At 43.9% G+C, this 18,952-nt stretch overlaps 1 protein-coding gene across 1 annotated transcript in view; it reads left to right on the forward strand.

The window, feature by feature from the left end:
* The window catches only part of FAT3 (FAT atypical cadherin 3), a 662,194-nt gene that overhangs the window by 634,885 nt on the left and 8,357 nt on the right, over positions 1–18,952 (forward strand). Inside the window, exons 25-26 of the mRNA XM_058185941.1 lie at positions 2,986–3,099; positions 8,281–8,340. Coding sequence (XP_058041924.1) covers positions 2,986–3,099; positions 8,281–8,340 — 174 coding nt within the window. The remainder of the gene's footprint in view (positions 1–2,985; positions 3,100–8,280; positions 8,341–18,952) is intronic.

Here is an 18,952-nt window from a genome sequence, read left to right on the forward strand (position 1 = left end):
GCAGATTAGCAGAATAATGATATGACAGCCCTGAAATACAGCCACCCAAGCATATGCACAAAGTTATTAATTTGATAATTATACTGTATCTGATTATACAGTTCTCAATCGTGATACAATTAGCAATTTGGAACATTTTATATTCGTCCCAAATAGCATGCCTTGCCTTATCCTGAAAGCAATGTATTTATTTTTTATTTATTTATTTATTTTTATTTATTTATTTATTTTTCATATTTTTATACCGCCCTATCTCCCTAGGGACTCAGGGCGGTTCACAACCAGATAAAAACATACATATAAATACAAATAAAACATCCATTAAAAAACTTATTATAATTGGTCGAATAATTAAAATAATTAAAATAAAAATAATAATAAAAATAATAAAATCCCCATTAAAACCAATTTGAATTTAAAATCTAGTCCAGTCCTGCGCAAATAAATAGATGTGTCTTAAGCTCGCGGCGAAAGGTTCGGAGGTCGGGAAGTTGGCGAAGTCCTGGGGGAAGTTCGTTCCAGAGGGTGGGAGCCCCCACATTTATTTATGTAAATAAATTGGTGTCGCACAGACATTTGCAACCTTCTTCCGATGATACGAAAGTCAACCTTCAGATTTCTCCAACCGGCATTCTGGGACCTGAAGTCTCCAGACAGCTGGGAAACTCCATATTGGAAAAGCCGCCTTTTAAGGAATCGGACAAGATAAATTGTCTTTTATAGGAAGCAGGCAGATTTTTTTTTCAATTTGCCTGAGTACCGAGAGCAAAATTTAAAGCTTATGCTTACAAGACTTCTTAGAAGCCGATGCTCAGAAATGAAAAGAAAGGCAGTTCTAGACTTACCACCACAATGGACAGGTTAACAAAATAAATTAAGGAGAAAGAAGAGACAGATTATTATATAATCTGGAATAAATGGTATGAATGGCTTGAGTCTAGAAATAAAGGAAAAAAATAAAGGGGAGAAATTAGAATGTACAGAATGTGTTAGACATGTATAATATGTAAATAATAAATATATAAGAATCTAGAAAAGTAAAGCTATTGGTATTAGATAATTTTAATGTAAATAAAGAAAAGGGGATAACAAATGTGATTTGGGGGGAAAAGGTATGAAAGCAAAAGAAGACCACTAAGAAACGCTGTTTAGAAATAGGAAATATTTATATGTTATATGTTGTATGTTTGTTAGATTGTGTATCACTTTAAAACAATAAAACATTTTAAAAAAATAAAAATAAACTTACCACCACAATGGAGCCCAAAATTTCTGTTGCTAGATGAGACATAGGTTAAGTGAGGTTTTGCCCCATTTTGCAACCTTTCTTGCCAAGCTTGTTAAGTGAAAAACCATGGTTGTTAAGTTAGTAACACAGTTGTTAAGTGAACCTGGCTTCCTCATTGGCTACGCAATTGGTCGTAAATTGAGGATTACCTGTAATGTGATGAGTGTCACACTTGGGGCTCAGGACCCTGGACAGCAACCCAGAGTTCGGGGAAGCTGCTTTAGTTAAAAAAAGATTCGGGTTAATGTCAGTGTTCCAAGTAATACTCCCAATGAAAGAAGACTCCGAGGCTTGAGTTTCCTCAAAGTTCCTTTTGTATTGAAGATGTCATACTGGCACATCTGGGAAAACCTGAATCTGAAAGTTTCCAGGTTTTCCCCACCCAAGTGCAAGTTCAAGTCCCTGCCCAGCACCCACATGTCCATAACATGGTCCAATCATCCACCATCCAAAGTGGAGACACCTCCCAGTCATCCGACTCCAGGTGCCAGGGCAAGACGTCCTTGACACTCTGAGAAAGGAATGTTATTTTGCCTACATATCACCCATACTTTATACCAGTGATGGTGAACCTTTTAGGCACTGAATGCCGAAAAGGTCACGTGGAAATGTCGCACGTGCGGGCTCATCGGGGCCACACTCCGGAAAAGCCAAACTTCCAGATTCTAGCCCACATGCGCGCCCGACAATCAGCTGGCCAGCACACATGCGCAGGCCGATTTTTGGCACTGCCACACGCATGAAGGGATCGCACTCCGGAAAAGCTGAACTTCCGGGTTCTAGCGTACATGCGCGCCCAACAATCAGCTGGCCAGCACACATGGGTACACCATTTATGGGCACTGCCGAGTACACGAAGGACAGCTGATCGTCACGTGCGCATGTGCACCAGAAACCTGGAAGACAAACAGGCAAGGCTGCGCATGCCAGGCGACATGGCTTCGTGTGATACTTTGGGCACATGTGCCATAGGTTCGCTATCACGGCTCTATGCAATCCCCCCTCCCATTTTCCCATAGAAGAAAATGTGGCAGGCCTTAAAGGCCCAAATGCAAAAGACGGCTTCCAGGTCTGACAGTGAGGCAATTTCTGAAGCAAGAAGTCCCGTTGGTTGTCATGTGCTCTAAAACCTAGGTCTGTATATCTGTTGTGTCTGCACCCCCCGAGCTGGGCCTGCTGCCAGAAAGTGACTTGGACAGTGAGGGGGAAGGGCCGTCAGGACTTACCTCAGGCACACCGGCTTGCCTGGCTCAGCTCCAGGAGCCAGAAACAGGCCAGGTGGAAGAGATAATGAGGCCTCCATCCCCTGACTCTTCCCCCCCCCCCAGGCCACGCCTGCAGATCCAGCTGACGGCAATCAGGCTTGGTTTCGTAGGCAGAAGAGGAGGGAACAACAGAAGCAAGGGTGGGGCAGGCCTAGGAAGTGCTGAGTCATGGAGCCACACCCCACAGGATATAAAAGGCAGCCAGAGCTGCTGTGTCTCTTTGTAACAGGCAAATCCACTGATTAAGAGCTGAAGTTTGTTTCTAGGTGACTCACCAGCGTCGTGGAAGATAATGGAGGCTCTTGGCAGAAGCTGGCTATTCTGCTGCCAGAGCTGATAGTGACGGCTGATTAAGCCATCATTCGGATGGAGGCGAGGGAGGACAGAACAATATCCACACAACCCGTTCTCTCGTCTTTTCCACCTGTATAGGCAAAGAACTTGACGATATGGAAGAAGTGACCTGTTTGTCGGGAAGCAATAAAGGCAGTAATTCAGAAGTTCAGTCCCTCAGCTCCTACCAGTCGGATTCTGGTGATGATAATGGTAAGAATATAAGTAGTTTTTATCCTCCCATCTGTTTGAAATAATTTTGATGTTATCACCGCAGAGATCTTGGGATCTAGGATTCTAGCAAATCTTTTCTCTCCCGGGTGAAATATTCAACAGCATGGTGTGATTACTATATAATATTGATGCTACCTTAATTACTTTCTACAGGTAAGCAGAACATGGAAGTCAACTCTTAACTGTTACAGGTAGTCCTCGACTTACGACGCAACTGAGCCCAAAATTTCTGTACCCTAAGCGAGACATTGGTGAAGTGAGTTTTGCCCCGTTTTACGACCTTTCTTGCCCCTAGCTGAAGTGAATGACTAAATTAGCAACCCGGTTGTTAAGCAAATCTGGCTTCCTTCGTTGACTTTGCTTGTGAGAAGGTCGCAAAAGGGGATCACATGACCCTGGGTCATAAATACGAACCACTTGCCAAGCATCTGAATTTTGATCTAGGGGTTGCTGCAGTGGTCGTGTGAAAAATGACTATTTTTCAGCGCCGTGGTAACTTTGAACAGTCACTAAATGAATTGTTGTAAGTCGAGGACTACCTATAATTAGCGTTGTGCTTAGCTTAAAGGTATGCAGAGAATATTCCCACCTACAGAGTGATAATGCATTTGACATGGCAGATAAAATTTCTAGGAAAAGCATCTAAAACTCTGTAGCAAGGCCTGCGTTGATGTTTCTATTCTCCAAAGCTACACAAGATCATTGAACGAAGAATAAATCATGCCGTTGCTATGATACAGACAATGATGTGGTAGATATTTCCTCTTCCAAACACAGTTTAATAAAGTATTGGCAAAATAATGTTTTCCAAATAAGGGATAACCTCCACAGAGGGATTTGCGACTAGTAAGGAATTTGCCTAACAGAATCATCATTTCTAGAGCCAAGTACAATGGTCTGGGCATAAATCCATCTACCCTAACCTAAAAATGTGAGAGATCATCACATTAAACTCAATTCAGCGAGTTTTAGTGAACTCTTGAGAGACTTCACTCCAAGATTTCCCAACTATCATGAGTGTTGCAAAATGTCAATAGCTTCAACCAAATACCATGTGAGACTTCTTATGCGAGATTCGGAAATGATTAAAATTTAGATGTTGGCATGCGTAGTATATCATGTATGAAGAAGTCAATAGAAGTATTGCTAGAGATATTTTATTTGCTTCTGTGCTTGGAGGCGTGCTGGATGGCATCTATCAAGAGCCTGACATAGTCATCCCAATCATTATGCGTTGGAAAGATTCTGTGCTTCCCAAAAAGTTCTTGTTGTTCAATCACTAAATCGGGTCCAACTCTTCACAATCCCATGCAAGCCCCCCGTACCCATCCTCCACTGTCTCCTAGAGTTTACCCAAATTCATGTTCGTTGTGTCAGTCACACTATTTAACCATCTCTTCCTTTGCCGTCCCCTTCGCCTTTTGCCCTTAAGGCCAAGAAAAGTTACTCCTTTTTACATCACTAAATGTCTATGGAGATTCTCAGGCATCCAGGTCATGGTTGTCCCAAAGGTGCTTTTTTCAAGAGGCCAACTGGACTTTCTGGTTTTTCTTTGAAGACGTTTCGCTCAGTGGTGGTATTCGGCCGGTTCGATCCGGTTCAAGCAAACCGGTAGCGGCGGCTGCGGAAGGCTCTGCCCACCCGCCCGGATGTAATCACATCCTATTTTTGATGCTCTGCGCATGCGTAGAAGGCCCTGGGCGCTCACATTTGCAAACCGGTAGCGAAAGTAAGTGAATACCGCCTCTGGTTTCGCTTCTCATCCAAGAAGCTTCTGAGCTGAAGAAGCTTCTTGGATGAGAAGCGAAACGTCTTCAAAGAAAAACCAGAAAGTCCAGTTGCCTCTTGAAAAAAAGCAGCTTTGGGACTTACTTCTTCTTAATTACTTCATTGACTCCTGTATTTTTTACTTCTTAAGAGAAAGGCAAGTGCTTATGGAATTTTATTTCTCAGATGCCAAGATGTAACTGAATAGGGTTTTAAAAGTGATAGCATGACTGGACTCCAGAGTCATGAAAGGGCATTATTCATTATGTTGCTTCCAGCAGGAAATAAATCTTGGCATAATCTTCGTGTCTCTTCTATGTATGCATGACCTGCCTCAACAAAGCAGATCAGACATGAAAAAACTACTATTCCTTTTTGTCGTTTAGTTAACATCACATTGGCTTCCATGGCGTTTACTTATCTTGATTTCCATCTTCTTTGATCCATTCTTCACGTGCTTCAGTACTGCATGTGATTCATGAGGCTAAAAGAGAAGGTGGTCATAATTGATTCCTAATTCTTGGTCTCCCCATGCTAGGACTTCAAAATTTATATAGAGCTTATATGGACACATTTGGAATGCTGAGGAATTGCCAAGGTTGCTAGGACTAAAGGATTGCATTAAAGCTGCCATTCATAAAATGATTAGTGTGGAAGGCACACCCATTCATAAAATGGCTAAGCAGAGTTTGCAGTCGCACTGGGACGCAGTGGCTGAGTGGCTAAGATGCTGAGCTTGTCAACTGAAAGTTCGGCAGTTCAGCGGTTTGAATTCCTAGTGTCGCGTAACGGGCTGAGCTCCTGTTACTTGTCCCAGCTTCTGCCGACCTAGCAGTTCGAAAGCATGTAAAAAATGCAAGTAGAAAAATAGGGACCACCTTTGGTGGGAAGGTAACAGAGTTCCATGCTTGAGAAAATGCTTGCCTCAGAGTTTTTAATTGGAGCAGAGGTTTTTCTGGAACATTGACAGTAACCTCGTCTCATTTCACTGATAGAGAGGTGATTTCTAAAGTCAGGTGACCAGTTCCAATTGTTCCTTGAACAAGTATTGCATCGTAGATACTCCTGTTCCTATTTTAATGATGAAGGGGAGCAATGACTCAGCGGTTAATGATGCTGAGCTTCTCAGATAGAAAGCTGACAGCCTAGGTTCGAGACCCAAGCTCTGTGCAACGGGATGAGCTCCCGTTCCTTGCTCTGGCTCCTGGCCACTTAGCAGTTCGAAAGCAAATGCAAGTAGATAAATAGATACCACTTCAGTAGGGAAGTAACAGCATTCCATGCAGAGGCGGGTTTGAGCAGGTTCTGACCTGTTTTGGACCTCCTTCTCGTAGCGGAAATTTTGAGTAATTTGGAGAACCGGTAGTAAAAATTCTGACTGGCCCCGCCCCCATCTATTCTCTGCCTCCCAAGTCGCAGCTGATTGGGGGGAAATGGGGATTTTGCACTAACCTTCTACTGGATTGGGGAGGGAATGGAGATTTTACAGTATTCTTCACGTGGAGTGGGGTGGGAATGGAGATTTTATAGTATCCCTCCCATGCCACGCCCACCAAGCCACACCCACAGAACCGGTAGTAAAAAAATTTGAAACTCACCGCTCATTTGGATGTATACCTGTACATGGTGAGAGAAACAAATCTTGCAAGTTTACCAGACGAATGACACAGGAAACAAAGCTGTTACAAAATCTGGTAGTCCTGCTAGAAATATGTCAAAACTTCCTCCCAGAGGGAAGCAACAGAAACAGACCGTGAAGTGGATATGTGGGGTCTCTAACAATCGCTTTGAGTTTTAAGCACATAGCTCTTATAAGCACTATCCTGAATGACAGGAAGCGAGCTTCCTATAATCTTCTCAGCTGTCCTCACATAGGGACTTTCTATCTGAGGCACTGCAGCCACCAAACCAAACAGGGATGCAATTTATTAAAACGCTCTCAATCGTGCCTCTGTAAAAAAAAATTGGCCAAGACAGAAGAAGAAAGAAAGATGTGCTCTCCTCATACGACGCTGGAAATGCAGACGCGCTCCCTTCATACCGACATCCCATATTGTTAAAAAGCTTTATTCCAATAATTGTTGCTTTTGAGTTAAAAGTTCAACTACACTTGATAGTAAAATCTGTTGGGTGATCCTGGAATAAATGCTCATCCAAATAAATAATTCTCAGGTAGATAAACCAATGATCTACATGGAAGTCTTATTCTAACTTTAATCTGCTGCAGGGGTGTCAAACTCAAGGCCCAGGGGTCAGATCCGGCCTGTGGGGCTGCCTTGCAAACAGCAAAGGACCGGCCCACAGTGTCTCTGCCAGCAAAAACAGAGCTTGGGAGGGCCGCACGCAACCCTCCCAAGCTCCGTTTTCGGCTGCGACAGCCTCCTGCAACCCTCTGCCAGCGAAAACAGAGTTTGGGAGGGCCGCACACAGTCCTCCGAAGCTCCGTTTTCAGCTGCGATGGCCTCCTACAATCCTCTGCCAGCAAAAACAGAGCTCGGAAGAGCCGTGAGCGCTCGAGCCAACGCAAGGGCCCCTGACACAAGTGATGTCGAGCTGGCCATGCCCCCCCCCCGACTCCCGAGGTCAAACACAACCCTGATGCGGCCCTCAATGAAACCGAGTTTGATACCCCTGGTCTATTGGCTATATTGTGATTGTTGCTAATGTGAAATTCTCTCTTTTGACAGCGCTGATAAACCCAGCATTGACTTAAGTGGCCGTCTCTGGCTTAGAGGGATGTTAAACAAAATAATTAAGGGATAAGTAGCCTTTAAACGGCAGCTATTTAATGAGCAGTGTTTAATCTACCCTTCTACCTGTCTTTAAATGTTTCCCAAGCAGAAATTTAGCCAAAGAACTTTTATAAAACCACCTTGAATCGTTCTGGCTGCCTCGAAGATAAGAGGCACTTCAGAGGCAGCACTTTATCTCAAGGGTGGGTTTTTGTTTTTTTTAAAGCAATTGCCATTTAAAGATGAGCGTCAGCTAGAATCATTGAATTGTGGAGTCTGTGGTGCTCTCTGAGCTCGGTTGTTTTCCCGCAGGTGTTTTCATTATCCAAATCGGGGACAGTCTTCAGATTCATTGAAACTTCCAGGTTGGATTTATGAACTGGCGGTAGTCATCTCATTGCGTTTTTGAATGTTTTCCCCCCCCCTCTCATTTGCTGCCCTATTGTGGGGGGGGAGGCGGGGAGACACAAGTGTGTGTATGGAGTTACCAGATGTTGAAATGTTCTCAAATCATGGCGTAATTCATTTGTAACCGTCTACCCTTCTGTAGTTGGTCTCACAGCTAATCTGAGATTGTGTCGTTGGTAACCTCCGTGTGAAATAAATAAATTACTAACTTGAGACTGTCCTTCCTTTATTTCTGCTTTCCTCCTCCCGCAAGCTTCCATTGTGACTGTCATACAGCTTGTCAACAATGTAGTTGACACAATAGAAAACGAAGGTATTTAATCTTTCAAATATATATGCTGTATATGTATGTATGTATGTATGTATATATGTATATGACTTTCTCCTCCTGCACTGTCGTCCGTTGTTTGTCAATTGTTTGTCTGGTTTTGTTCCTCTATATAAAAAAGATCACAGCAGAACTTCGTTAACTCACATTGACTAGCCAGGACTCGTCGAATAATTCTTTTGCAAAATTTTGAAAGATGGCAACCAAAATAAATTACCATACTTTGCTTATTATGGATTGCACACTTTAGAGAATTGGAGGCTTTGTTTCTAATCCGATTTTGCCTGGGGAGGGCAGAGAGACACTTACAAATAAGTAATATCCAAGGGTGAAATCCAGCAGGTTCTCACAGGTTCTGGAGAACCGGTAGCGGATATTTTGTGTAGTTCGGAGAACCGGCAAATGTCACTTCTGGTTGGCCCCAGAGTGGGGTGGGAATGGAGATTTTGTAGTATCCTTTCCCTGCCATGCCCACCAAGCCATGCCCACAGAACCCAGTAATTTAAAAAAATTGAATTTCACCACTGGTAATATCCTTCAAAACTGAACCAAATGCAACTAACTGAATACAAAGGAGCTGTGTCAAAGATAGACATATGTTTACAGTTATTCTCTGCTTACAGGGGTATTTAACATAACGGTATATGGACAGAGGCCTTAGCTTAATACGCTGTATCAGTGTTTCTCAATTTTGGCTACTTTAAGATTTGTGGACTTCAACTCCCAGAATTCCCCAGGCTGACATGCTAGCTGCGGAATTCTGGGAGTTGAAGTCCATCTCTCAGAGTTCTCCACGGCTGAGAAATACTGCCATAAATTCATCATTAGACAAACACTGCAGTATCCATATACAGATCCATATAAACCTTTTTTTTACGATGTCTTTATCTGTTAACTGTCATTCAACTTCCTTCTGTGCACTTTCATTCCCGGGCTCATATCTACAGGTGGTCCTTGACTTATGACCATAATGGAGCCTGCCAATTACAGTCGCAATGGTCATAAAGCAGATCGTCATATGTGACCAGACCCGATTTTACAACTTTTTTGCAGCAGTTATATAGCAAGCACTGCAGTCTTTATGTGAATCCATTGTTCACTATTGGCCTTTTTTTTTCTGAAAACCAGAAATAAACACAAATTTCCGGGAGGGAAAATGAAGGGGGGAGGGGAATGTCATAAATCATGGTCATGTGACCAAGGGATGCTGCAAATGGCTGTCAATGCTGGCCAAATACCGAAAATGCAGTCGTGTGACCACAAGGGGGCGCCATAACTTTGGAACCAGGTTGTAAATAGCTTTTAAGGAGGGGAGTGCATAATAACTTTGAACAGTCACTAAGCAACCCCTCGTAAGTAGAGGACTTACCTGTATGTTAGGGAGACTAGAAAGAGGGGAAAAATGCTCTTCTAGGATTTTTGGATTCCAGCATCTTTGTCTTCGTTGACATCTGGCCCACCGTCAAAACACTGTAGTCCTTTGCCCCAGGCAAGTCACACTTTCTCTCAGTTGCACTTGGGCTCCAAATGCAAATTTCTTCTCCTTGATATAGGCCATGATGGCACACATTCCCAAAGTGGCACGCGGAGCCATGTCACCTGGCATGCGCGGCATCACTTGTTCTTCTTCCGGGTGTTTGGCGTGCATCCGCTACGCGACAATCAGCTGGCTTTTTTGCATGCGGCAGTGCTAGGAGATCTAGGAGATCTTCTAGCTGGTCTTCCGTTTTCCTGCGTGAGCATGCGCGCCAGCCATCTGATCGTCACACATGCGCATGACCACCAAACGCCTGGAAGAGTAGCTGGCTGAAACCGGAAGTTCAGTAGCTGAAACCGGAAGTTCATTTTCAGGCACACACATGCGCCCTGGGCAGCTCCTCTTCCGGGTTGCGGCCCAGACGCGTATACGCTCCCTTTTCAGCATTCGGTGCCGAAAAGGTTTGCAGTCACTGATATAGGCAGTATTGCTGTTCCATGCTTACAAAACACAAGTCCAAGAATCCCCATGTCCTTTACTGAACGCCTCTGTCCTTTTATATATTTAGAGCTAGAAGGCAGGTGATTTAACTAGGTAGGCACAAAGCCTTTTGGTCTCTCCATGTCACAAAACCTGATTCTGATCTGGGGGGGGGGGAACCTTTAGCTTTGAAATCCAAATCTCATCTGAGCAATTCACTCTACCACACACCCCATTTCCTTAAGATAATTTAGCTTTTCTAAGTAGGCCGGATCAAGAAACTTAAGACACTCGTGGATTTTTAAAGATTTTTTTAAATCCCGCCTTTATTACTGTTCTAAATAACTCAAGGCAACCGACATATCTAATCTTCCTTCCTCCTCCTCCTGTTTTCTACAGTAACAACCCTTGCGGTGAATTGGGTTGAGAGAGAGTAGTTGGGCCAAAGTCACCCAGCCAGTTTTCAGTGCCTAAAGCAGGACTAGAATTCACAGCTTCTTGGTTTCTAGCAAGACCTGGTCACTAGACCAGACCTGGGCAGTTTAAGAACCCCCGAGCCACATCTGACCCTTTGGCTGTCTCTGTCTGCCCCGCGGGGATTGCTTTTATTTAGTATTTTATTGTATTATATTCCCCCCCCCCAATTTACCTATGCACCTGCATGCATGCCTGTTCTGTCTCCTTCCCCACTTCAGACTCACGAGCTGGCCTTCAGCCAGTGGATTCACGGCTCTTATCAGTCCTGGCAGAGAAATCGCAGCTGCCTGCCAAAGTTCAAACAAATGACTCATGGAGTAAGACTTTCAGCTCTCTTTGAAACGGTTCAGCTAATTTTTGTTTCCCGTGGAATGAGAGAAGTCCCAAAGCTCCTTATATATCCTGTGGGGTGGGGCTCCTGCCCCACCCTTCCCTTTGATGACGCCAGCTCTCTAATCTTCTGAAGCGCAGGTCAATCCAAGCTTGATTATTATTATTATCAGCTGGGTCTGAAGGCGTAGCCTGGGGAAGGGAGGAATCAGGGGATGATGGCCTCATTACATCCTCCGACTGGTCTGGTTCTGGCTCCCGGAGTCGGGCCAAAGGAATCGGTGCTCCCGAGGTAAGCCTTACCGGCCCTTCCCTCTCACTCTCGGAGTCACTTTCGGGCATGTGGCCAGTTTTGGGGGCTGGAGTCACAACACATGCCTATGCACCTCCACAACCTTATTGGTTCATCCCGCCACCACAGCTCTAGTTTCTCAGGTGGCCCCTTGGGGAGATTAATGGCCCATTCCTGCACTAAACCAAACCTGGATTTTGAGGGATGCTTCTTTATTGTTGTAGGTCAGGGGTGTCAAACTCAATTTCATTGAGGGCTGCATCAGGGCTGTGGTTGACCTTTGGGCGGGGGCATGGCTGACTGGGTGGGTGTGACCAATTGGATGGATGTGGCCATCTTGATTCCACTTCCCAAACTGCTAGCATGTTCCCTCTTCGCCCTGGGTAGACCGGGCCAAAGCCACGCTGGCCTGATGTTTCCTCTTCGCATTGGGTAGACTGAGCCCAGCCCCTTACATTTTCCAGGATGGCCCCACAGGCAGGATCCAACCACATCGTAGGCCATATCCAGCCCAAGGGCCTTGTGTTTGACACCCCTGTTGTAGATTATATTAACCAAATCTGGAAAGCGTGTTCAACCCCTTCAGTGCCCATTTTCAATGCAAATCTCGCACACTTTCTCCTTTCTCAAAGATCAAGGATCCTTTCCTCTTTCTCAAGGCCAAAGCTTAAATTCCTCTATAAACGAGGGCTGGGAGATTTACGCAAGACTCGAATGCTCTTTGTTGTATTCTTTGTCTTGTCTCCTTTGTGGTTCCTCGCTCATTCCCAAAGCTGTGACCTCATTTCAACTCTAAATCTTTCTTTCCTTGAGCTTTTTCCCTTGAACAAATTTAGAATGGTTTGCAAACTAACTTCAGCCTGCCACAACGGTCCTTTCTTCCAACTGCTTCTACACTAGACCCATTTCTGATGTACCTTAATCTCTGGTTACTCTTTACCCTTTTCCCTTCCTCACTCAATCTCACTTCTTGGGCTTTAGGCTTATTCACTCCTAATTCCTTTCATTTGGTTTTGTCAACCATACCTGCTAGGCCTCCTCTAATCCCCTTCAGTTATGAAATGATGAGATATTGGTGCCCACCATCACATCGCAAGATAGATGGGCTATACTCCTCCAATAATATATTTCGCTAACTGTCTTTTCCAAAAGTGTCTTGCCGAAAACTATGCGAACTCTCGCATGCCTGTTCTTGGAGAACCTCTAACAAAATAATGGTGAGCATCGGAGTTTTGTTCTATTTAATTATTTATTTTTATTGCTTTTAACACTCGTTCAGACCAGCTGCATCATTAAGTTCAAGCATATTTCTTCAGTTGACCCTTGTCTGTTTTGTTTTTGTTTTTGTTTTTCTTTTCTTTTCTTTTCAGCTTAGAATTAATTTTGGAGATTAACAACTAATAAAATTTTCTGGGTCACATTTGGGCAGGTTTTGGCTCTGTGACCAAACTTATTGAATATATAAAACCTCTGTTCTTATTGAATATATAAAACCTCTGTTATATCCCCCTCTTGGCTTTTTGCTATTCTTTTTATTTTGTTGACCTTCTAATTTAGTCTTCTTATGTTCTCTTTCATATGAGCTTCTTCTTTCCCTAGCCGTTTTCTAATAACGAACCAGTTTTTTACTTGCATCCCTCTGTGTGCAGGTAACTAAATAATCCTCAAAAAGTTCTACTGCAGATCTACTATAGATCTGTTAGTTAAGCACACAATTCTCAGATTCTTTCCTGAGCTACATGAGGGCATTCCCTAATGTCTGCTTCCATGTATATTTTGTTCCATTATATTGCTGTAAGATTGTCTTCTTCACTTTGCTCCTGTAAGGAGTTCATATCATTTCATATCCTGAAAATATGAAGAATGGTTGCAGGAACTGGATATGTCTAGTTTAATGAAAAGAAGGACTAAGGGAGACATGATAGCAGTGGTCCAATATCTCAGGGGCTGCCACAGAGAAGAGGGAGTCGGGCTGTTCTCCAAAGCACCTGAGGGTAGAACAAGAAGCAATGGGTGGAAACTGATCAAGGAAAGAAGCAACTTAGAACTAAGGAGAAATTTTCTGACAGTTAGAACAATTAATAAGTGGAACGACTTGCCTGCAGAAGTTGTGAATGCTCCAACACTGGAAATTTTTAAGAAAATGTTGGATTACCATCTGACTGAGATGGTGTAGGGTTTCCTGCCTGGGCAGGGGGTTGGACTAGAAGGCCTCCAAGGTCCCTTCCAATGTTGTTATATTATATATTATATTAAGGCTCAATGCTGACTTGGCAGTCCATTTTGTTTTGCCCGCGTTCCTGTGGTTGCCAAATGTTTTTTGTTTTTTTAAAAAAAAGGATACCGTGTAATCCTCCTGCAGCTAATTTGGGGGTTTTAAATCCTCAGGCTCTTCCCTGACGCAAAGTGGAGAAGCAAATCTTACTCTTGTGCAGGTAGTCCTCAATTTACAACCGTTCATTTAGTGACTGTTCGAAGTTACAATAGCACTGAAAAAAAGTGACATGACTGTTTTTCACACTTACGACCACTGCAGCATTCCCGTGGTCACATGACCAGAATTTAGGCAACTGGTGTGTATTTACAATGGTTGCAATGTCCTGGGGTCATGCAGTCATCATTTGTAACCTTCCCAGCTGGCTTCTAACAAGCAGTCAATGGAGGCAGCCAGACTCATTTAATGACTGCATGGTTCGCTTAACAACCGCAGTGAGTCATTTAACATCTGTGGCAAAAGGTCATAAAATGGGGTGCAAGTCGGTTAACAACCATCTTGCTTAGCAACGGGAATTTTGGGCTCAGTTTGGTGATAAGTCGAGGACTAGCAAAAGAACCAATAACATGCCTTTAAATTCTTATAAGGAGCCCCCCTCCCTTTCTAAATTTCACTCTCAAATTTGTCATTCTTTCAGTTCTCTCTCCAATGCTTTATCTTGTTCTGGGTGTTGTAGCGTTAGCTAGAACATCTTTACCCCTGACTCTGAGGATTCTCTTTTTGATTCCTTTTCCCTTCAACTCCCCCCCCACCCCACTCCTGTAAATGGAATGTGAGAACGGCCTTGTAAGACAGGGGAAGGGGTGCTGCCTAGAGAACCATCTGATAAAAGGAGGAGTAGCCCATAGCTGAATAATGGACAGGGAAAGAAACTTAAAAATGATTTGCTCTAATTTAGCAGGTAACAAAAAGAGATGACGGGAGATCTATACTTTCAGACTTGTAAGATTCGGTTAATGTAGCCCTAGAACAGGGCCTGCGGGCCGAATCCAGCCCATGGTATACTTAGATCTGACCCGCGGAGCCGCCCTGGAAATCAGAAAGGACTGGCCCATGGTGCCGCTGCCAGCGAAAACAGAGATCAGGAGGGCTGCATGCCAACACGGTCTGTTGGAGACCCTGTTATTGTTGTGCCTCGTCCGCTTTCCCCACAGCCGGGGCCTTCTTATCTGCTTCTGAATGCTGAGAAATGTCCTAGCTTGCCTCCCGGCCCCAGCCCTGGCTCCATGCCCTGACAGGCTGAGGAAGAAGAAGCGCCTCCAGCCCCCAGCCTTGGCTCCATGCCCAGGCAAACGGAGCAACTAGACCCCTCCCCTTCCCCCACAGCATGTGAGTCTGAGGAAGGTCAATTACCAACAGCTGCAGACTGGAGTGACCCTCGCTTCAGGAGAATTGATAAGCGGCGTCAACAGAAGGAAGGGAGGGGCAGGCCGGGATAAGTGCTGAGTCATGGAGCCACATCCCATGGCCTATATAAAGGATCTGCTTTCTGGCATTCTCTGAGTCAGGCAAAGTCTACCTTATCTTGCTGAAATCACTTTCTGGTCTCCTGCCTGCCTTGAGAACTTTGCTAGGACTTTGGCAGAGCTGCAGAGGCACGCCTGATTCGGATTTCCCTGACCCGGTCATCAGCGGAGGAGTGGGACATGACAGTTATAGACAATTGACAGCATAGTAGACTGTATGTCAAAGTGAGAAAGTAATTCTCCCACAGGGCCAAACCAATAGGCAGAACTGAATTCTACTCCATGTTAATTTTATTGCTATATAAAATGAGGTAATTTATGGTTTTGATTACTGTGAGGTGTATAGGCACACAGGGACGCACATAGGTAAATTGAAAAATAACTAGGAGTCACATTCAAAATTAAAGCAATGCAGCTCTATTGCATGGCGTACACTTATTTACATTTGAATTCTAATTTCCTGTTGACCTCACCATGAACCGATATCAGATATGGGAAATCAGGAGTCCAGGCAGTTCAAATGAATATGTAGGTTTATTGTACCCTAAAGCTCTCTTCAAGAATCTGGACTACTAACAGTCAATGCAAATTGGCAATAGATAAGAGTCAATGGAATTCAAGGTGGGCAGGACTTAGATCTCTTGTGGGCACGAAAGGACTCAAGACTGATGACGCGTTTGACCCCTTCTCCATTGGACTCTGCTTGGTCATCTCCTACAGTTCGACAGGGATAGCTAAAGGGCTGGATGTGGCCCCAGAGCTGTAAAATGCCCAGATTTGCTCTTTATCATTAGTAATGTTCAAAGGGAGGATTGTAGCCAGATAGATTTCGGGGATGTTTGATTTAAGTTCACACATTTTTTTTATTTGCATTTATATCCTGCCCTTCTCCGAAGACTCAGGGCGGCTTACACTGTGTTAAGCAATAGTCTTCATCCATTTGTATATTATATACAAAGTCAACTTATTGCCCCCAACAGTCTGGATCCTCATTTTACCTACCTTATAAAGGATGGAAGGCTGAGTCAACCTTGGGCCTGGTGGGATTTGAACCTGCAGTAATTGCAAGCAGCTGTGTTAATAACAGACTGTCTTAGCAGTCTGAGCCACCAGAGGCCTGGATGGATTCAAGGGTTGCCTGGATGGTGCAAATGATCTTTTCCGACTCTATGATTTTATGGATCCCACTTTGCCTATTCTTTCTGCATCTTTGCTTCCTAATTGCCATCATACCAACAGGAAGAATTACAATAAAGCAGAACAGAACTTTATTAAAGTGAGTGATCAGGACACGAAGATGGAGAGAGAGAGAGAAATCAGCAAAATTCTGACATACGTATGAATGAATGGATCAACAGATAGATTTATAAAGCAAAAGTACAGACATAATATCTTATAAAACCCACTGAGCTGATCTAATAGTTAATCAGATTTATAAAACCTATTGTCTATAAAACCTGCCTACTTTATTTTTTCTTTTACCGTTTTTAGCTGAGCGCACATAAGAATAAGTCAGGGGGGGGGGAAAGGAAGTGAAGGGAATAAATAAATTTCTGACATGCAAATGTTTGAAAGCATGGGAATATCTTGATCTGAAACTTAAGAGCAGCCTTTTCTAGCCCGGTTCCTTTCTTAATATTTTGAAACTAAATTCCTAACCATCATCACCAGAATCAGGGAATGAGAGAACTGTAATTCCAAACATTCCCCATATTAGTATACCTACCCAGACAGCAGATATATCTGGCAGGGAGAAGAATAGTTGTCGGCCACATCTATTCATCTCTGCCACCTGCCTTTTATCCTCAGAGCTGGGTGGGGCTTCGCTAGCAGCAGTGGCTCTTCCATCCCAAGGACCGGCCCATAGATTTCCACTGCTCTCCTCTCCTCTGCCTTCTGCGCATCCAGCTGTTCCTCCTCTTCCTCATCATCTACCTCCAGACCTGGGGGCTGTTGACTTCCATCTGAGGGCTGACAGATGGCCCAAGCTCTGCCTCTGTCTCTTTCTCTCTCTGCCAGCTGCATTTCCTCTTCCCCCTCAGAGCTCTCAGGTTGCCTTGATGCTGGTCCTGACTCCCACGCCTCCTCCTCTGATTTGGCTGCTGGAGTGAGTGGCAGCCGATGGGCCGCAACACTTTAGTGGCACTGATGTGAAAAGTTTTACAGTACTTGGAAGTAGCCAAAGTAACCAAACAAATGAATATTTCCATTCAGAAATGTATATGACCTTACCTGTGGGATTCTTGTGCTTCAACCCAGGAAGGGAAAGTAAGTTGTTGTATCTTGCAGAGCCGGCAAGTTAAGAGGTTAGTGGAGTTCTGCTGTGTTGTGTAAAGATAACCGTGACTTGCCCAACCTGGCATCTTTCAGATGGTGTGAGCCTCTAAAACTCTCCAAAGTCCATGTTGGCATGGCCTTAAACTAAAAAAAACATTACCCTTCCTACACATCTAGAGGGTGCCAGATTGGGGAGAACCAGACTGCAACGAGTGACACACAAAAGCTCCTTGCACCTGATCAAAAGAATGTTTGAATATGTGCTTTTTTTTTGTTTTTGTATAGTCAGGGCCGGTTCAGACAGCGCTACCTGAGCTGCAACCACTATTAGGAGAGAAAGTCTTTTGCCTTCTGCTAGCCTGGTTTATTTATCGCCATAAAACATACAGTGTGTTCAGAAAATGCTTGGAAAAATATCACATTTATCCAATCCAACGCAACCCTGAAAGCTGCTTCCCCTCACCCCTCCCAAAAAATAAAGCCCTGCTGTGGTCTTGCAAGTTTTCAACACTTACCACATGCAACTGTAACACTTAACACTTGCAACTCTTCCACAATAGCGACCCAACCATGCAATATGGAACTTGCTACACTGAGTACCTTCTTGCACAATTTCAGGCATGGCCATAGAGAATAAGACGCTGAGCTGGTCACCCGGAAAGCTGACAGATCGGGTTCGAGACCCGAGTGCTGCACAACAGGGTGAGCTCCCGTTACTTGCTCCAGGTCCTGCCCACCTAGCAGTTTGAAAGCATGCAAATGCGAGTATAAAAATAGGTACCACTTCAGTGGAAAGGTGTTCTCTGTGCCTTAGTGTTGGCCACATAATCATGCAAATGTCTTCGGACAATGCTGGCTCCCTCGGCTAAGAAACAGAGATGAGCACAGCACCCTTTAGTCTTGAAAATGATTGGACGGGGAAACATTTACCTTTACATAGAGAATAGTGTCAAAATCCTACTCCTGATAGAAATCTGGAAGGGGACTGAGCCCTTTCTGGTACCAGTTTTGACATGTTCGAGTTCTGCTTTTTTGATTGAAGCAGAACCTGCCCGATTAAAAAACAAGGCAAAACCCCAACAACGCCATTTTTGTGTATCGATTTCTATGTTAAATCCAAAGTCAGTTTTGCTCGTCTATTAATTAAAGTCACTACAAAATGCATCCTAAAAATAACGAGGTCTCCCAAAAGCCCACCCGTTAAGATTGCACCGAGATCGTGTGTTTCGCTAATCCGTTGCACAGCGATCGCACAATTTGCATTTCTGAGAGAAAGACTTATATTCTTTCTCAACATTAACCTGATGTGTTTGTAACATGTCTCTAGCACTTGTATTTAAAAGCAGGCAAACCCTATTTCATCAGAATAACCAGAGTCCTATTAGATACATTATTTTCCTCACTTGAATTTTCAGTGTCTGTTATTACCGGCCACTTTTTCTGTTCCTTCAATGACATCTCAATAGCTGGGTAGTAGAATACACTTAACATCCCTGCAGCACAGGCTACTAAATGTTTGCAGA

Source organism: Ahaetulla prasina, chromosome 5 (assembly GCF_028640845.1).
Source record: "Ahaetulla prasina isolate Xishuangbanna chromosome 5, ASM2864084v1, whole genome shotgun sequence".
Classification (NCBI taxonomy): Eukaryota; Metazoa; Chordata; class Lepidosauria; order Squamata; family Colubridae; genus Ahaetulla; species Ahaetulla prasina.